The 15,704-nt window shown below is 36.3% G+C and overlaps 1 protein-coding gene across 1 annotated transcript; it reads left to right on the top strand.

Annotated features, from left to right (window-relative positions):
- The first annotated feature begins 1,204 nt into the window (after positions 1–1,204).
- On the top strand, positions 1,205–12,040 carry LOC107741680 (ras GTPase-activating protein 1-like). Its single transcript, XM_016554454.1, has 25 exons — positions 1,205–1,316; positions 1,525–2,193; positions 3,093–3,245; positions 3,424–3,559; positions 3,649–3,719; positions 4,163–4,280; positions 4,393–4,424; positions 4,577–4,629; positions 4,708–4,858; positions 4,956–5,034; positions 5,112–5,235; positions 5,321–5,477; positions 5,570–5,657; positions 6,417–6,497; positions 6,580–6,737; positions 6,817–6,893; positions 6,974–7,146; positions 8,009–8,168; positions 8,246–8,388; positions 9,315–9,430; positions 9,539–9,625; positions 10,844–10,911; positions 11,254–11,258; positions 11,747–11,881; positions 11,957–12,040. The coding sequence occupies exons 2-25, from the start codon at positions 1,700–1,702 to the stop codon at positions 12,038–12,040; spliced, it is 2,943 nt and encodes a 980-aa protein (XP_016409940.1). The 5' UTR covers positions 1,205–1,316; positions 1,525–1,699.
- The last annotated feature ends 3,664 nt before the right edge of the window (positions 12,041–15,704 follow it).

Here is a 15,704-nt window from a genome sequence, read left to right as displayed (position 1 = left end):
GAAACAAAAAAAAAATATAGAAATAGGGGCCCTTATTTGATTTGACTTCCAATATCCCTGACTGCCACGTGCAAATGTAAAATGTTTGAATGTCTCATAAACACACGATCATATTGTATCTTTCTTTTCACGATTATTGTATTACCTGAAAAAAAATTACGTATTAAATCGTAGATAATCATGTCCCCTGGTGTGCTCTAAATTATTACAAAAGGTTTATTTATTACACATATATTATAGCGACTACTTCATATAGCGTATTCATATATTTACAGTATAGATTGATTATGACTTAAAAGTTGTGTGTGTCTGTCGCCCTCTGTAGGCCCAAAGGAGTAAGTAACCGCATTCGACAATGATATTCATTCCTCCTCGAATTAATTGATCATTTTAACCCGATTAATGTGCGTATTTCGCATAGATTGCTTCTAATACTATGACTTGTTATGAAACCGAGAATATATTTTCTAGAATTTCATATTTTAACACAGTTTCTACAGACTGTTACCTCAGTACTGTAAATCTGTGGTAGGCTATTTCGCATAAATTGCCTCTTATACTAAGTCCATAGATTGCTTCTAATACTATGACTTGTTATGAAACCGAGAATATATTTTCTAGAATTTCATATTTTAACAGTTTCTACAGACTGTTACCTCAGTACTGTAAATCTGTGGTAGGCTATTTCGCATAAATTGCCTCTTATACTAAGTAAAACGAATATTCTGATTATCCATGTATAATTATACTCATCTTTAATGATTAAAAACGTATAACTTGTTATGAAACCGAGTAAATTGTTTCTATAAAACAATTTCTAGTTATTTTTTTACCTCAGTACTGCAGATGCGTGATACGTGATGCCACCGCTGCCTTTAAAAATAAATTACATTTAAATACAAATTACATTTAAAAGAAACCATCATATCCATAATTTATTATGATGATTTGGCTGTAGCAACAATAACTTTAGGTGACTATTTGGCAGAAACTTGTTACCATGGTAGTTTTGTTTGTGACGCGGCACAAGATGCGGCGGGCGGGCTCACGCGAGGTGGGAGTGTTTGAGGGGCGCAAGGGCTGCGCGAGGCTTCACAACACAACTCTCAACATGAAACTAGCCAAAGTGAGTGAAACAAAAGTAACGCAAAGCTTCCTTAACATCATCTTTAACATCTCTTCCCAATTTTTTAACACTCCTGCCTCACTGTAAATAAGTCTAAGCGCTCAACTAACCTCAAACGCTGGACTTTTGTGGTGTCAAACTTGGCCAGAACCAAACTAAGCTAACGAGCTAACGCACATAGCCGTCATTTGTATGCAGATTTAACTTTATTCTGTTTTTGTTTAGTCTTATTCTAAGCGAAATGCAGTTCCTTATAATAGATCTGATGTTTATTCCCAGAAAAATAAGATCGTGTTGTGATTACAAAGGCAAAAATGCGCTAGCATCATGTGTAAACAATGATACTTCTAAGGCATATCACAGTATTTGAGTTTTTCTGTGTTCGTCCTTATTTTCAGATTAGGAGAAAAGCGAACAATGAAGACCTGAAGCTGTCTGTCTTGTGTTAGACCCAAACCACCAAAGTGAATTAGAGAAAACTCCTAAAAGGGAACAAAGGTGTAGTTGTGGGTTTTAGGAGGGGAAACCCTCCTGAACATTGTCAGCTTTCATTGTCAACTTCCCTGGGTGACAATGATGGCAACCCATGGTGGCAGCGAGGAGCCTGATCCCTTTTCGGTGGTGACCCGAATGGCTGGGGCAGGAGGAGATGGGACCACGCATTTACCAGCCTGTCGTGGTCAGGGGATACAGATCTCGGACCTGGGCTCAGCTTTGTCCGTCCATACCACGGTTTTACCACCTAAACAGCCTCCTGGGGTCACATATTCTGTATTTGGAAAGGATCCGAGACCTGGAACAGTCATGTTTGCCTCAAAGGCAGGTGGTATTAGTGCTGGACATGTTATATTGGGGTCTTTTTCAGGTGTTGGGAGGGGGATGCCAGATCCTCCACATGAAGGTGCTGTCGGTCGGATACCATCTGCATCGCTGAGTCCTGAGGTGTGCCTGGCGGCCCCTTCGTTTCTTCCACTGGGCATCGTTGAAGAAGGTGATGCTCTGGATGTGCAGGAAATTGGGGAGGATGAGGAAGTTGTTTTAACCCTCACCGCACCACCTCCTAATCAGTGAGTCGTGTAATATGACATCCCAATTTATGCATCCCATGAGTGTTTAAAGGGATAGTTCATTCAAAAATAAAAACAATGGCTGAGAATTAGCTCACCCTTAGGCCATAGAAGATGCAGGTGAGTTCATCGAAACTGATTTAGAGAAGTTTATCATTACATCACTTGCTCACCAATTGATCCTCTGCAATGAATGGGTGCCGTCAGAATGAGAGTCCAAACAGCTGATAAAAACATCACAGTAATCCACACGACTTCCTCAATTATCATCTCATGAAGTGAGCTGTGTGTTTGTAAGAAACAAATCCATCATTAAAGTTTTACATTTTAACTGTTGCTTCTTTCCAAAATACAAGTCCATAATCCATAATAACGCTTCATAATAAAGTTCATCCTCTGTTGTCCTCTCACATCAAAATCCACCAACATATTTGTTTAGAACTATTTTTGGCTGTTTTTGCTTGTAAATGGTGCTTGATCTGTGCATATTTCTCTCCTGATTCAGGCGAGACTTTTTTACTGGAGAAAGCAATATTATGGATAGAGGATAGGTGTTAAAAATGTCTTGATGGATTTGTTTCTCACAAACACGCAACTTTTCTCTTCACAAGATGTTAATTGATGGACTGGAGTGGTGTGGATTATTTGTGGATTATTGTGATGTTTTTATCAGCTGTTTGGACTCTCGTTCTGACGGCACCCATTCACTGCAGAGGATCCATTCGTGAGCAAGTGATGTAATGCTAAATTTCTCTGCATCTGTTTTAATAATGAAACTCATCTACATCTTGCATGGAGTCAGGTTTTAGTAAATTTTCATTTTTTGGTGAAGTATTCCTTTAAATTTGAACTGTGATGAAAATAATAAAAGATTTGTAATGGAGTTTGTAATTCGACAGGTGGTATCATGGGAAGCTGGACCGGATGATCGCAGAGGAGCGTTTGCTTCAGGCCAGGACGGCTGGCAGCTACCTTATCAGGGAGAGTGACCGCCGACCCGGCTCATTTGTGTTGTCTTTCCTTAGCATGACCAACACAGTCAGTCATTTCAGGTGTTTGTTTGTCTGTTATCTTTCTCTGCAGCTTTAGACCCAACCACATCTTTAAATAGAACTAATCACTAATGGTCATGGCACATCTTTATTTGCAATGTGCTTACATTTTAATCTGCAAGGTTTTGGGCCTAGATAATGAGATGGTATCTGTGACCTGAGTAATGAATGTTTGCAGGATCATCGCCATGTGTGGAGACTACTACATTGGAGGCCGTCGTTTCTCCTCTCTGTCGGATCTGATTGGTTATTACAGTTACGTGTCCTGTCTGCTGAAAGGAGAGAAGTTGATATCACCAGTCGCCCCTCCAGAGGTAGACATTCAGTGTAATATTTATTAGCAGAAAAATTGTCATTTTCACAGTATATTTAAAAAAACAACAACAATGTTTTGTTTTGTAAGCCTGTTGAAGACCGCAGGAGGGTGCGAGCAATTCTCCCATACACCAAAGTGTCTGAAACTGATGAGATCAGGTAATTTGATTTTGTGTTACTTTCAAAAATATACTATATATAATATATAAAGTTGGGGGTCAGAAAGTTTTTTTTTTTTTTTAAAGAAATGAATACTTTTATTCAGCAAGGACACTTCATATTGATCAAAAGTGACAGTATAGACATTTATAATGTAATGAAAGATTTATATTTCAAATTAATGCTGTTCTTTCTATTCATAAAAGAAAAACAATGTATTAAGGTTTCCACAAAAATATTAAGCAGCACAACTGTTGTTGTTTTTTTTCTATTGATAATAAGAAATGTTTCTTCGGCATATTAGAATGATTTCTGAAAGATCATGTTACACTGAAGACTGGAGTAATGATGCTGAAAATTCAGCTTTGTCATCATCATAGGAATAAATTACATGTTAAAGTATGTTCAGAAAGTTTACGTAATTAGACTTCTTGTGCTCACAGTTTCTTCAAAGGCGACACATTTATAGTCCATAATGAACTGGAGGATGGCTGGTTGTGGGTGACTAATGTCCGAACAGATGAGCAGGGTCTTATAGTCCAAGACCTGGTGAAGGAAGTGGTGAGTAGAAACACTGTTTAGAATAAACGAAAAATAAACACATGTCTGTAACTGGATGAATATGTATATATACAGTATTATGACAGGGTGTCCTATATTGACACATTCACAGGGACGTGAAGAAGACCCACATGAGGGGAAAGCGTGAGTTTGATTATTTTGTTTCGATTCCTGGTTGAGTGGTGTTAGTTTCCAGTAGTAATACAAACTATACACTGCATAAAATGAATAGAAATACATGATGATTTTCATGCCTCATCTCTTAAGATCTGCTCAACATCATCTGTATTTTTCAGCTGGTTTCATGGCAAGATCAACAAGCAAGAGGCTTACAACCTACTGATGACAGGTCAGTCAGAAAAAATGTTTAAAAGCAATAAACCGCGAAGGGTTACACCTGTTTAACTCCTGTAATCGCTTTCCCCAGTTGGGCAGGTGGGCAGTTTTTTAGTGCGCCCGTCTGACAGCACACCTGGGGACTATTCGCTGTACTTCCGCACCACTGAGACCATCCAGCGCTTCAAAATCAGCCCCACACCCAGCAACCAGTTTATGATGGGAGGCCGATACTACAACAGGTAAATGTGATTTGGGAGCATTTTATGACTTTTGGAATGGATAAATTTGAGTTTCATGATACATATTGCTTGTGTTTTCTTGCTTTTGTTTGTACAGTATTGATGACATCATTGAACACTACAGGAAGGAACAGATAGTTGAGAGCCACAACCTTAAAGATGCTTTATCTGTCCAAGTATGTGCAACAACTATTTTTCGAAAACTCTTATTGATGTTATTGTGTGAATGATTTGAAATGTGTGATTTCATCAGCACCAGGAGCAGGTGCTTACTGACACCGTCGAAGGCAAAGAAATCTACAACACCATCCGTAGAAAGACCAAGGACGCTTTCTATAAAAACATTGTGAAGAAAGGATATGTCCTGTTCAATAAAGGTATTGCCAACGTTTCAGTGTAGTTTTACATTGAAGACATTATCAAAATCATTTTAGTAAGATATTAGTCTTGTGTCTTTTATAGGAAAAGGAAAAAGATGGAAAAATCTATATTTCATCCTTGAGGGAAACGATTCCCAGCTGATCTACTTTGAGAGTGAGAAACGAGCAACTAAACCAAAGGGTTTAATCGACTTGAGTGTGTGTTCTGTGTACGAGGTCCATGACAGCATGTTTGGCAGGTTTGTTTCCCCACTGTATTATGCACTGATAATAGTTCAACTTTAGGTTCGATTGAAATACATTTAGCTATTTTTTTTTTCTTTTTCTGCAGGCCAAACTGTTTCCAGATAGTTGTACAGCACTTTAGCGAGGAGCAGTGTATCTTTTACTTTGCTGGAGAGACCCCGGAACAAGCTCAGGTACCGATGTCTTCATTAGCAATGCTGGCTAATACACTTTCATCAGAGTAACACTGTGTCCAAATGATATATTTTCTGTCTTGATTTTAACATATGAAATACTGCATTTGTCAATCCCAAAGGGAAATTTCATACATCCCAAATCCAGCTCCAAATACACCACTTTTCAAAAGTTTTGGGTCAGTTAGATTTGTATTTTTATTATTATATTATATTCAGCTAGGAAGCATTACATTGATCAAAATGACAGTAAAGACTTTTACATTGTAAAATGATCTTTTCATATACATTTTGTTTCCAACATTGATGAAAATACAAAATGTTTCTTGAGCAGCAAATCAGCATATTAGAATGATTTCTGAAGGATCATGTGACACTGAAGACTGTAGTAATGATGCTGGAAATTCAGCTTTACCATAATAGGAATTCATTATATTTTGAAATATATTAACATAGAAAACTGTTCTTTCGAATTGTACTAAATTATATTTCATAATATTACTTTTATTACTGTATTTTTATCAAATAATTGCAGCTTTGGGGAGCATAAAGGACTTCTTTCAAAAATATTACAATATCTTACCGAAACCCAAACTTTTGAACAGACGTGTGTATAGATTTAAAAATAATATTATGATCTGTTTGGCTGTAATATTGTCATGCAGCTGTGAGGATAGAAAAATTGCCTTTGTAGAACACTGTTAATATAATTCTGTTCAATTTATTCTTGTTCACTTCTTACACCCTTCAATTGCGTAGGACTGGATGAAATGTCTGCAAACCTTTTGTAGTAACCTTAGGAAACCCAGCCAGCCCTGCTCAAACAAACGCCTGCGTCAGGTAAACTCTCAGTTGCTTCCTGTTGTTTAATGTCATATGAATTACAGCTGTTACTCCTCATGTGTTACATGTATCTTTACAGGTCAGTAGTTTATTTCTGAATGTTGAGGAGGCTCACCACCTTCCTAGTAAACATTTCACAAACGCCTACTGCAACATTTACCTGAACAGCATTCAGGTAGCCAAAACCCATCCGCGGGAGGGCCAGAATCCTGTGTGGACAGAGGAGTTCATTTTCGAGTAAGCCACTTCCTCAGATATTGATAGTAATTCTATAAAATCGAACGTTTTTTATTAATGTTTCCCAATATTCCTGCAGTGACTTATCCAGTGAAATCAACAGGTTTGAGATCAGCCTGAGCAACAAGACAAAAAAAAGCAAGGAGAATGATATTTGTACGTTCTTTCTTATTACTTCATGCTCAGACTTTCAAAACGGTATCGTATAAGGAATAATGTACGCTCTTCTCCTGCAGTGTTCATGTGCTGCCCTCTGTGTCGGCTACAAAGGGGTCAGATGATTGACGAGTGGTTTCCTCTGAGTTCCCACGTGCCTCTGAAGAACGTGGCGCCCAGCTCACTCCGGCTGAGAGTGCGCTACTCTGTGGAGAAGATCATGCCCGTGGAGGTGTACAACGAGTTGAAAGAGGTTGGGTACATACATGAGTTGATATATAAACAGGGTCAACATTTAACTCAAATTCAGTTAGTGGACAGTTGGCTAGTAACTGTCCTAGAATTTACAATGCATTTCAGTCACAATATAAGAACATTAGTCTGAGCCCTGCTGATGATTTGTATTGAAAAAATAAATGCTGACACAAGAAACTAAGGAATCAATGCAATGTTGCGACAAAAAAAATCTGTATATTATTTTATTTTATGATATTGATTATTCAATGCAAGTTTTTTCGCCCATTTTATTGTCCGCCATATAAAAGTAAAAAAAATAAAAGCCACATGATTTAAGGTATCACTGATCATCCTGTCATATCTTGAAGTCAAGTAATGCACTACCTATAATTTCCCACAGAATTTCCCTCAGAAATATGTCATTTTATTATGAAAGCCTATTTCTGCCATGGAATAAAAAAGAAAACGGAAATTGTGACTTTTTATCTTACAATTCTGTCTTTTCTCTTGCAATTCTAAAAAATAAAAAACAGACTTGCAAGATACTGGTTAAACTCAGAATTGCGAGTTAACATCATTGCGAAATATGAATTTGTATATGCAAGGAAAAAAAATCATTTTATTTATTTTTAGAAAAAAAGCCACAATTACAGTTTTTATTTTTTATTTTTTTTTGGTGTAAACAAAAAAACTTTGTCACACTTGAAAAATGTAAACTCAGAATTCTGAGAAAATTTTGTTTTTGAAAATACAGAGTAATGGCCAGTGAGAAATATTTCTGGCAGTTGAGACCATTGTTATTTTAGTTCATTGCTTATTATTTATATATTGCTAAAGTATTTTATTAAACATTTTTTAGAATTATATTTTTATATTTTCAGGTTCTGCTGAAAGAGTTGCACGTGATCAGTGCTTTGGCCCACGTGTGTGGACAGGACCGCACTCTCCTGGCCAGCGTTCTGCTCAGGATATTTAGACACGAGAACCTGGAGGCCCAGCTGCTCAGAGAGCTCAATGACCGTGAGATCAGCGCTGAAGGTACTTCTTTTATTCCTCTTCTTATGCTGCATGACTGAATTCATCAGAATTATTCACAGAGTTGCTTGTTTTTCCAGATGAAGCGACGACTCTTTTTCGTGCCACCACTCTGGCCAGTACTCTGATGGAGCAGTACATGAAAGCTACAGCCACTCCATTCGTGCATCACGCTCTTAAAGACACCATCCTCAAGATTATGGAGTCTAGACAGTCCTGTGAGGTATTTCTCCGATTTTTTTATGTTAACCAAAATCGCATAGAGATCATCATGCTTAAATATCCATATCCTCCTTTTGTAGCACTTTTTTTCCCACTGAGGTCCTCTAATAATGTTAGTTAAGGTTTCTTGCACTAAAAACTATGGAGTTAAAAAAAACTATGGACTAAAAACTGACATTTTATCTCACAATTCTGAAATTTTTTCCCTTGCAATTCTGAGTTTATATCTCACAATTCAGTTTTTTCCCCCCATGTAATTCTGAGAAGAAAAGTCTGTATTGTGGGATACAAACTCGAAATTGTGGAAAAAAGTAAGAATTGTGATTGTGAAAACAGTCTCAATTACCTTTATTTTTTATTTCGTGGCAGAAGCAAAACCAGAATTGCGACATATAAAGTCAGAATTAAGAGAAAAAAGATGATATGTAAACTCGGAAATTAAGAGAAAGGAGGTCAGAAATCTGAGTTTGTCTCAATTCTGAATTGCAAGGGAAAAAATCTGAATTGTGAGATAAAAAATAATACTGTTCATAATGTAAACTCAGAGGTTAAAAAAGTGAATTGTGAGATTAAAAAAAAATGTCCTTTTTCATTTTTTTTATTCTGTGGTGGAAACAGTCTTCCATAAAAAACAATAATTTAATTATTATGATTAATTCGTATGTTATATCACAATTATTTAATTACATTTAATTATTAATTAGATATTGACATCCTCTCTTTAACACTTCGAATTAACAGAATCTTTAATATTTCAAAAATCTAAATTACCTATTATGATTTATGACTGGCTAACGTGTTTGCATGTCAAATTATGTTATCAAAAAGCTTCAGAAATGAATGAACCCTTTAAAGCTGATGCATCTTAGTTCAATCTTGTAGATCAATCATTTGCCTGCTAAACATGTTGTTTCCGCTGTAAATTAGCTCAATCCATCTAAACTGGAGAAGAATGAGGATGTGAATGTGAATCTCGCTCATCTCCTGAGTATTGTGTCTGAGCTGGTGGAGAAAATATTCATGGCTGCTGAAATCCTCCCTCCGTGAGTCACTGTGTATATAAATATACTTCTGCCAATAAACTCTGTGATCAGAGCAAGGATATAATGTGAGAGAATGGAGTTTTATACATGTTGATTCCTTTTTCGCAGGACTCTCAGGTTCATATATGGATGTTTACAGAAAGCTGTACAGCAGAAGTGGCCCAGAAACACAACCATGAGAACTAGAGTTGTAAGGTATGGAAATATGTTTTGTTGGAGGACAAAATTTGATTTAATAATAAAATAATGCATTTAATGCAGTTAAAAATCTTACATTATATTAATTAGTACAAATGAAAACAAACCAGACCAGACATTATGTTTGATGTATGCAGTTTAGCATCAATATAAAGTATGCTACAGTCCAGTCTATTCAAGAGACAAATAAGGTCATTAGAAAGCTTAAATCTGAAAAGGTGACTCTCAGGTTTCAACATTTGGGAAACAGTGATGCTCTAAACTTTGTTGTTTTCAGTGATGCTTCCCTTGGAAATCTCCCTGATGGGGGCACACAGGGGGGGACATTGATTGGTCTCATGGGAGAAGGAGGGAAGTTTTCTCCTCTCTGTTGGCAATCTAAGAAAATCAGACGTGTGGTGAGGAGTACTCTGGCAGGGGAAACTCTGGCCCTGTCAGATGGAATAGATAATGCCATTTTTCTGACTACTCTCTTTTCTGAACTTACTACTGGAACTGCTGAGCTGAATACTCCTCCGTTGATCTGTGTGACAGACAACCACTCTCTGTTTGATGCCCTTAAGTCAACAAAACAGGTCTCTGAGAAACGTCTTCGACTGGAAATAAGCAGCATAAAGGAGCTCATACAGAGTAAAAGAATCAAGAAGGTACTCTGGTCGGACACAAAAACTCAACTCGCTGACTGTCTTACAAAAAAAGGAGCGTCAGCCCTGATGTTATTGAAAGTACTCAGTGAAGGACTATGGTGCTATTGAAAGCACTTAGTTAAGGACTGGGGACACTTGTTAATAAAAAAAAAAAAAAAAGAGAGTAAAGAGGTTCATTTGAAAAAAAACGATACTTTCAATAGGATATACAACAATTTTTTTTTGGTAACTAATCTTTGTTTTGTATGTTTTTTTTTTATTTATATTTTCTTTGTAAAGTATAGGGAGATTGTTAACATGTTATTTCCTCCCTACTCTGTTCACATGGAAGAAGGTTCTTCCGGGTTAAAAATAAGGTTAGCGCAGGCACTGGTTCAAAGGTGAGCGCGCGGGTGAAAAGGGGGCGTTTGTTGTAGAGGGACAGTGTTGAACCGTGTTGCTTATGTGAGCGAGGTGATGGAAGGAATAAAGTGCGTTAACTGAGTAAACGTCGTGTTTATTTAATTTAACAGTATCAACAGCTATATAATAAAATGTTTTACATAAGTATTTTTTTTTTCTTTTCCAGTGGATTTGTCTTCCTCAGATTGATCTGTCCTGCTATTGTCAACCCCAGAATTTTTAACATCATTGCAGGTGAGCTGTGATTGGGCAATTCAAATTGTTCCGTTTTTATTAAATAGGCATCAGACTTTAAATATAGAAATGTATAAATCTTTTATATCAACTTCTTGGACAAACCTTATCTAAGTTCTCATCTTGCCCACTGATCTACGTTCATCTTTATATAGATCAGTGAATTTGCCATTGTGATGTCATCTAGTGACATTTAGCTACCAATTTTAGCTACTTTCAATTGAAAGCAGTTGGCAACACTGAGTCGATAGCCAGGAGCAGGGTTGGGCACCCCTGCTTTAAAGACTTCTCTGGTTCTATAATTGTTGCTTTCTTTAAATATTACATTTTGTCCCATCTCAGGAGCTGTACATGGAAGGAGTAAATCCATTCATCAAGAACAACAAACACAGAATGATCAAATTTTTGGGCGAACTTGGGGTTTGTCAACTTCTCTAAAACTCGTTTTACTGCAAATATTGCTGAAAAAATGTGGTGTAGTAATAATTACAGCGAAACAGCAAGTAACACATTGAATTAAACAAAGTTTTTTTTTTTTTAAGTAGAGCGACTGAATTAGTATTTTCTTCTTTTGAATAGTATATTTTTTTACAACTTCAAAAAAATGATTTTTACTGTGTAACTCAGTCTTATAAGAAAGAAATTAGATGTCCTCCAGGGGGCGCAAATGCTTCATTATCCACATTTTTTAACACAGAAATACTCAGCGATGAGTTAAAATGGTCAAATGTATTTATTTATTTTCCAGATAACCACAATGATTAAGTCATATTCACATGCCCTGTGCCATATGTCTAGTGTGTCTTTACTATTTAAATGCATTTGCTCTTTTCAGAATGTCCCAGTGCTGCCTGAACCCACAGAGCACTTTAACACTGACCTGGCCCGTGACCTCGCTGCCCTACACCAGCTCTGTGTCACGCACTTAGATGAGCTGAGGATACTCAGTAATGAGAGGGGCGCGCAGCAGGTACCATTATAACTTAATAAAATGTTTAATGATGATAGCCAGTACTTGGGTGAAATTGTTCTGTTTCTCTCACAGCACATCTTGAAAAAACTCTTGGCAGTCACTGAACTTCTGCAGCAGACCCAAACTCAGTATGCAGTGACCAACAGCAGCCGATAGACTGCAGGATTTCACTCTGCTACACACTTTAAAAGCTTTTATGTGTCGGTTCTGTGACATTATAAACCACTTTTGATCATAGTCGTCACATTAGACAGACAAGGCAGTGAGTGAATGTTTGTTTACCTGCACTCCCTTATTTACAGGATGTGTTTTCATAAAGAGGAAAAAAAATTATGAAGCAGAAGAAACGTTCCACAGTTGTCTTGAAAAGGACGGTGATGTTTTCCAGGTGACAGAAGTGATGTTGTCCAGATTCATAACTACTGTTTGCGCTCTGCAATGTCAAACACTATTACAGTTTTTCCTCTGAAAACAAACCAAAACCACATTTTACTACAAAATCTGATGCTTGACAAGTGGAGAAGGATGAAAAAAAAGCATGTAAACTAACCGATGCTGCGAAAAACATGCCTTGGAAGACCAAATATGTTTTATAAATTTACACTCTGTCTGGTTTGTTTTCTTTTTAAATGTTGTGCTTGAGCAGGCGATCAAGAGAAAACATATTTATATCTGATTTTATATATATATGTCCAATATAGGAACTACCAAGAAATGCAGAAGAAGGTATTTTGTATCAAAACTATTTTCATATTTGGAATCACAAAATTGAAAATAATGCTTTTTGCTTTTGATTTTTTTCTAAAATGATTTCCTGACAATATGCATAAAGATGTGAGTGAGATTACGCTATCGGGGTATGCATGCACTTATTTAATACGTTCTTGTAAAAATACAGTGATTATGTTTTCTAATATATATGCAAATAAATCAAAGGAATTTTGTCATTTGTTTGTCAGTTTGATTTCTATGAATTTCTTACCATTTTTTTTGTTTTTGGTATTTAGTGTCCTTTTAATATGTTGTATTTAAGGTGGTGATCTTACCTCCCAGGAATAAATCTGAATATTCAGATTAAAGTCCCATCTTTTTATATATATATATATATATATAGTTACACAACACAACCTTTAAAATCGAAACAGATTTTAAAACAATAGGCATCATACACAATATAAATGGTTAAGACAAGGCACGTGACAAATGAAATTAATGTGTTCTAAAATCGCGTCAAAATATAATACGTCATTCTGAAGCTTTAAAAAAAAATCTGCAGACTGGCCATCGAATTTTGGCAAAACTCGTGTAGTGTACTCCAGCCTTAAGATCATAAAAATGTATACATTTTAGGTAATAACATATTATATATATATATAAATTATCTTTAATGTATTTACAAAACAAACAAAAACAATAATAAATAATGTTCACAATTTTACCTCTAGATGGCATCATTGTACTTCATTCACCGAATCAATGACTGTCGAAAATGAGTCCTCTGTGCCTTACAAGGAATTCAAAGATGTGCTATTTTAATTTTTGCTTTTATAAAGCGTTCACAATAAAACATAATTACATCACTGAAATGTAATATACAAACATATTTTAAAAAACGCAAATTCTTTAGATATAGTCCCAGACATTAACGTTAATATCACACATCTATTAGCGCTGCGCAGTGATACACACCGTAACTATACGAAAAGGTTTTTTTTTTTTCGTCCAGGTGTTTTAACGTGACGGAACTGTAACTATCTGTTTTTAAAACATTGTTAGCTGTAGATAAACGCGTTTATTCACACACACTTCTATGACCTTATTTTCATTCTGTAATCACGATATTTCTTCGCGTTCAAACCATAGACTGTAAAATAAAATAAAAACAGGCCCTGCGTTAGCAGACAGAGGTGAGTGATTTAATTGTCCTGTGACGAGGCTCAATAGAGATTACAAGCACCCACCGACAGCACAGTTGGTCAGCAGAAAGGACTCTATATGCTTCGTATTCCTGCCTCAGCTTTCTCTTTATTTTCCTCTTTCAAAAGGCCCAAATAGAGCCCAGCAGGTTCGAGTAAAGAGACCTGAAAGAACGTCTTCCTACTAATATTTCAGCCAGGGAACAGACGATTAACATTTTTTCCCAAGCAATGATTAAATCGATGTCAGCGCAACTAAAATCAACACAAGATCAAATGAAAAGAGCAGAAAATGATAATCAGCATATCATACTGTTTTGACAATATAAATTACAAATGAGAAGACGTTATCCTACACGTTATCCAGGGATCATTTCAAAATGGAATATTGTACATTTCCATTGGATAGGTAAGTTGATAATGTAGTAGATGATAAATGTAGATGCATTTACGCAATTTGTGTGTGGTCAGGCAGAGTATGAAAACTGCAGCAAAGGAAATTTGATCAATAACTATAATGATTGATGGAATGTGGAAATGCAACATGTCTATAAATATCTTTAGCCCGTGACCTCGTGCCCAGTGGACTTCATATGTCAGACCCCGTGCCCTTAACCACTCTACTGGTTTTGTGAACTAAAGGAGGACAAGGTTTATTTTCAATTATGGGTTTCGGCCCCTCTGACACAAACCATTTAACCCCTGACCTCCCTTAGGGCAGCCGGACTGCCTACCGCTGGGCCGAGCGTTACTGCCACCTTGTAATCCATACGCTCTGAATGACCAAAGTACCGCGAGCAGCTGCCCTCTCACTCCACGCACTAACAACCTGCCTAATCCATTGAAGTCAAAACCAACAGACCTGCCCTCCACTTCAGGGGACTAGTTATTGAACCCTTTCTGAGTTTACAACGACCCGCTGGCTGTGCCTGCGTTTTTCACAAAGTAATACAGAACTGACTTAGTTATGGATTGTTTGTTCTATAACGGAAAAAACATGCAATTTTATTACGCCTAATCCATTGAAGTCAAAACCAACAGACCTGCCCTCCACTTCAGGGGACTAGTTATTGAACCCTTTCTGAGTTTACAACGACCCGCTGGCTGTGCCTGCGTTTTTCACAAAGGAATACAGAACTTACTTAATTACGGATTGTTTGTTCTATAACGGAAAAAACATAAAATTTTATTATAGTAGATTGACACTTTGAATTGGTAAATACACATGCAAACTATTTTTAAGTATAACATTTGGTGTGGGCAATTTAACAGTGGTCAAAATGGATGGATTCTGGGTAAAGCAGTGCATTGTGGTTCATTTTGAGAGCACACTTCCCACAGGAGCTGGAATTACCTTAGAACAAGCAGGATTTTAGGACTCTGGGAACATAATAGTGACACTGTCGTCAGCCATTCAATGCATAATTATTGCTCACAGATGGTTTTAACAATATGTTAAAATTTGCATTTTAGGGAGACAGCCATGGGGGACACTCGTTTCTCACGGAGTCACACATTTATTGTCTGTAATTCTTGCTGACATTACAATTTTTTTATATTATTTAGAAAATTATTAAATTTAAATTTTGTGACTTTAGCTTAGTTTTGCGATTAATTAATCATGCATTCAATTTTTATAAATAAACAAAAACAAAAAAAAGTTTGTAAGAAAATAAATGAGCTAATTTTTCGAATAATTATTTTATATATATATATATATATATTTATTTATTTAACAAATATTATTTGGCAAAGTAAATTATTTATGTTTGTTTATTTATATTGCCTATTTATTTTTATTTTGTTAACTGGACTTCGAAAAAAAAAACAAAGCATTGAAAATATTTGAAAATAAACGTGCACATATGTGCACAACTTGTTTTTTTCGTCAGATTTGGAATGGG

The sequence above is a fragment of the Sinocyclocheilus rhinocerous genome, unplaced genomic scaffold, assembly GCF_001515625.1.
Source record: "Sinocyclocheilus rhinocerous isolate Xijiao unplaced genomic scaffold, SAMN03320098_v1.1 scaffold886, whole genome shotgun sequence".
Taxonomy (NCBI): Eukaryota; Metazoa; Chordata; class Actinopteri; order Cypriniformes; family Cyprinidae; genus Sinocyclocheilus; species Sinocyclocheilus rhinocerous.
The sequence above is the reverse complement of the archived record's forward strand: the minus strand, read 5'-3'. Positions and strand labels throughout refer to the sequence as shown.

What these genes read in the sequence shown, in the direction of transcription:
- LOC107741680 (XM_016554454.1), top strand. Translation starts at nt 1,700, where the DNA reads ATGATGGCAACCCATGGTGGCAGCGAGGAGCCTGATCCCTTTTCGGTG. An exon ending in ATATGTCCTGTTCAATAAAG is followed by an intron (nt 5,236 to 5,320) that starts GTATTGCCAACG and finishes TGTCTTTTATAG; the next exon opens with GAAAAGGAAAAAGATGGAAA. An exon ending in ATGAGAGGGGCGCGCAGCAG is followed by an intron (nt 11,882 to 11,956) that starts GTACCATTATAA and finishes TTTCTCTCACAG; the next exon opens with CACATCTTGAAAAAACTCTT.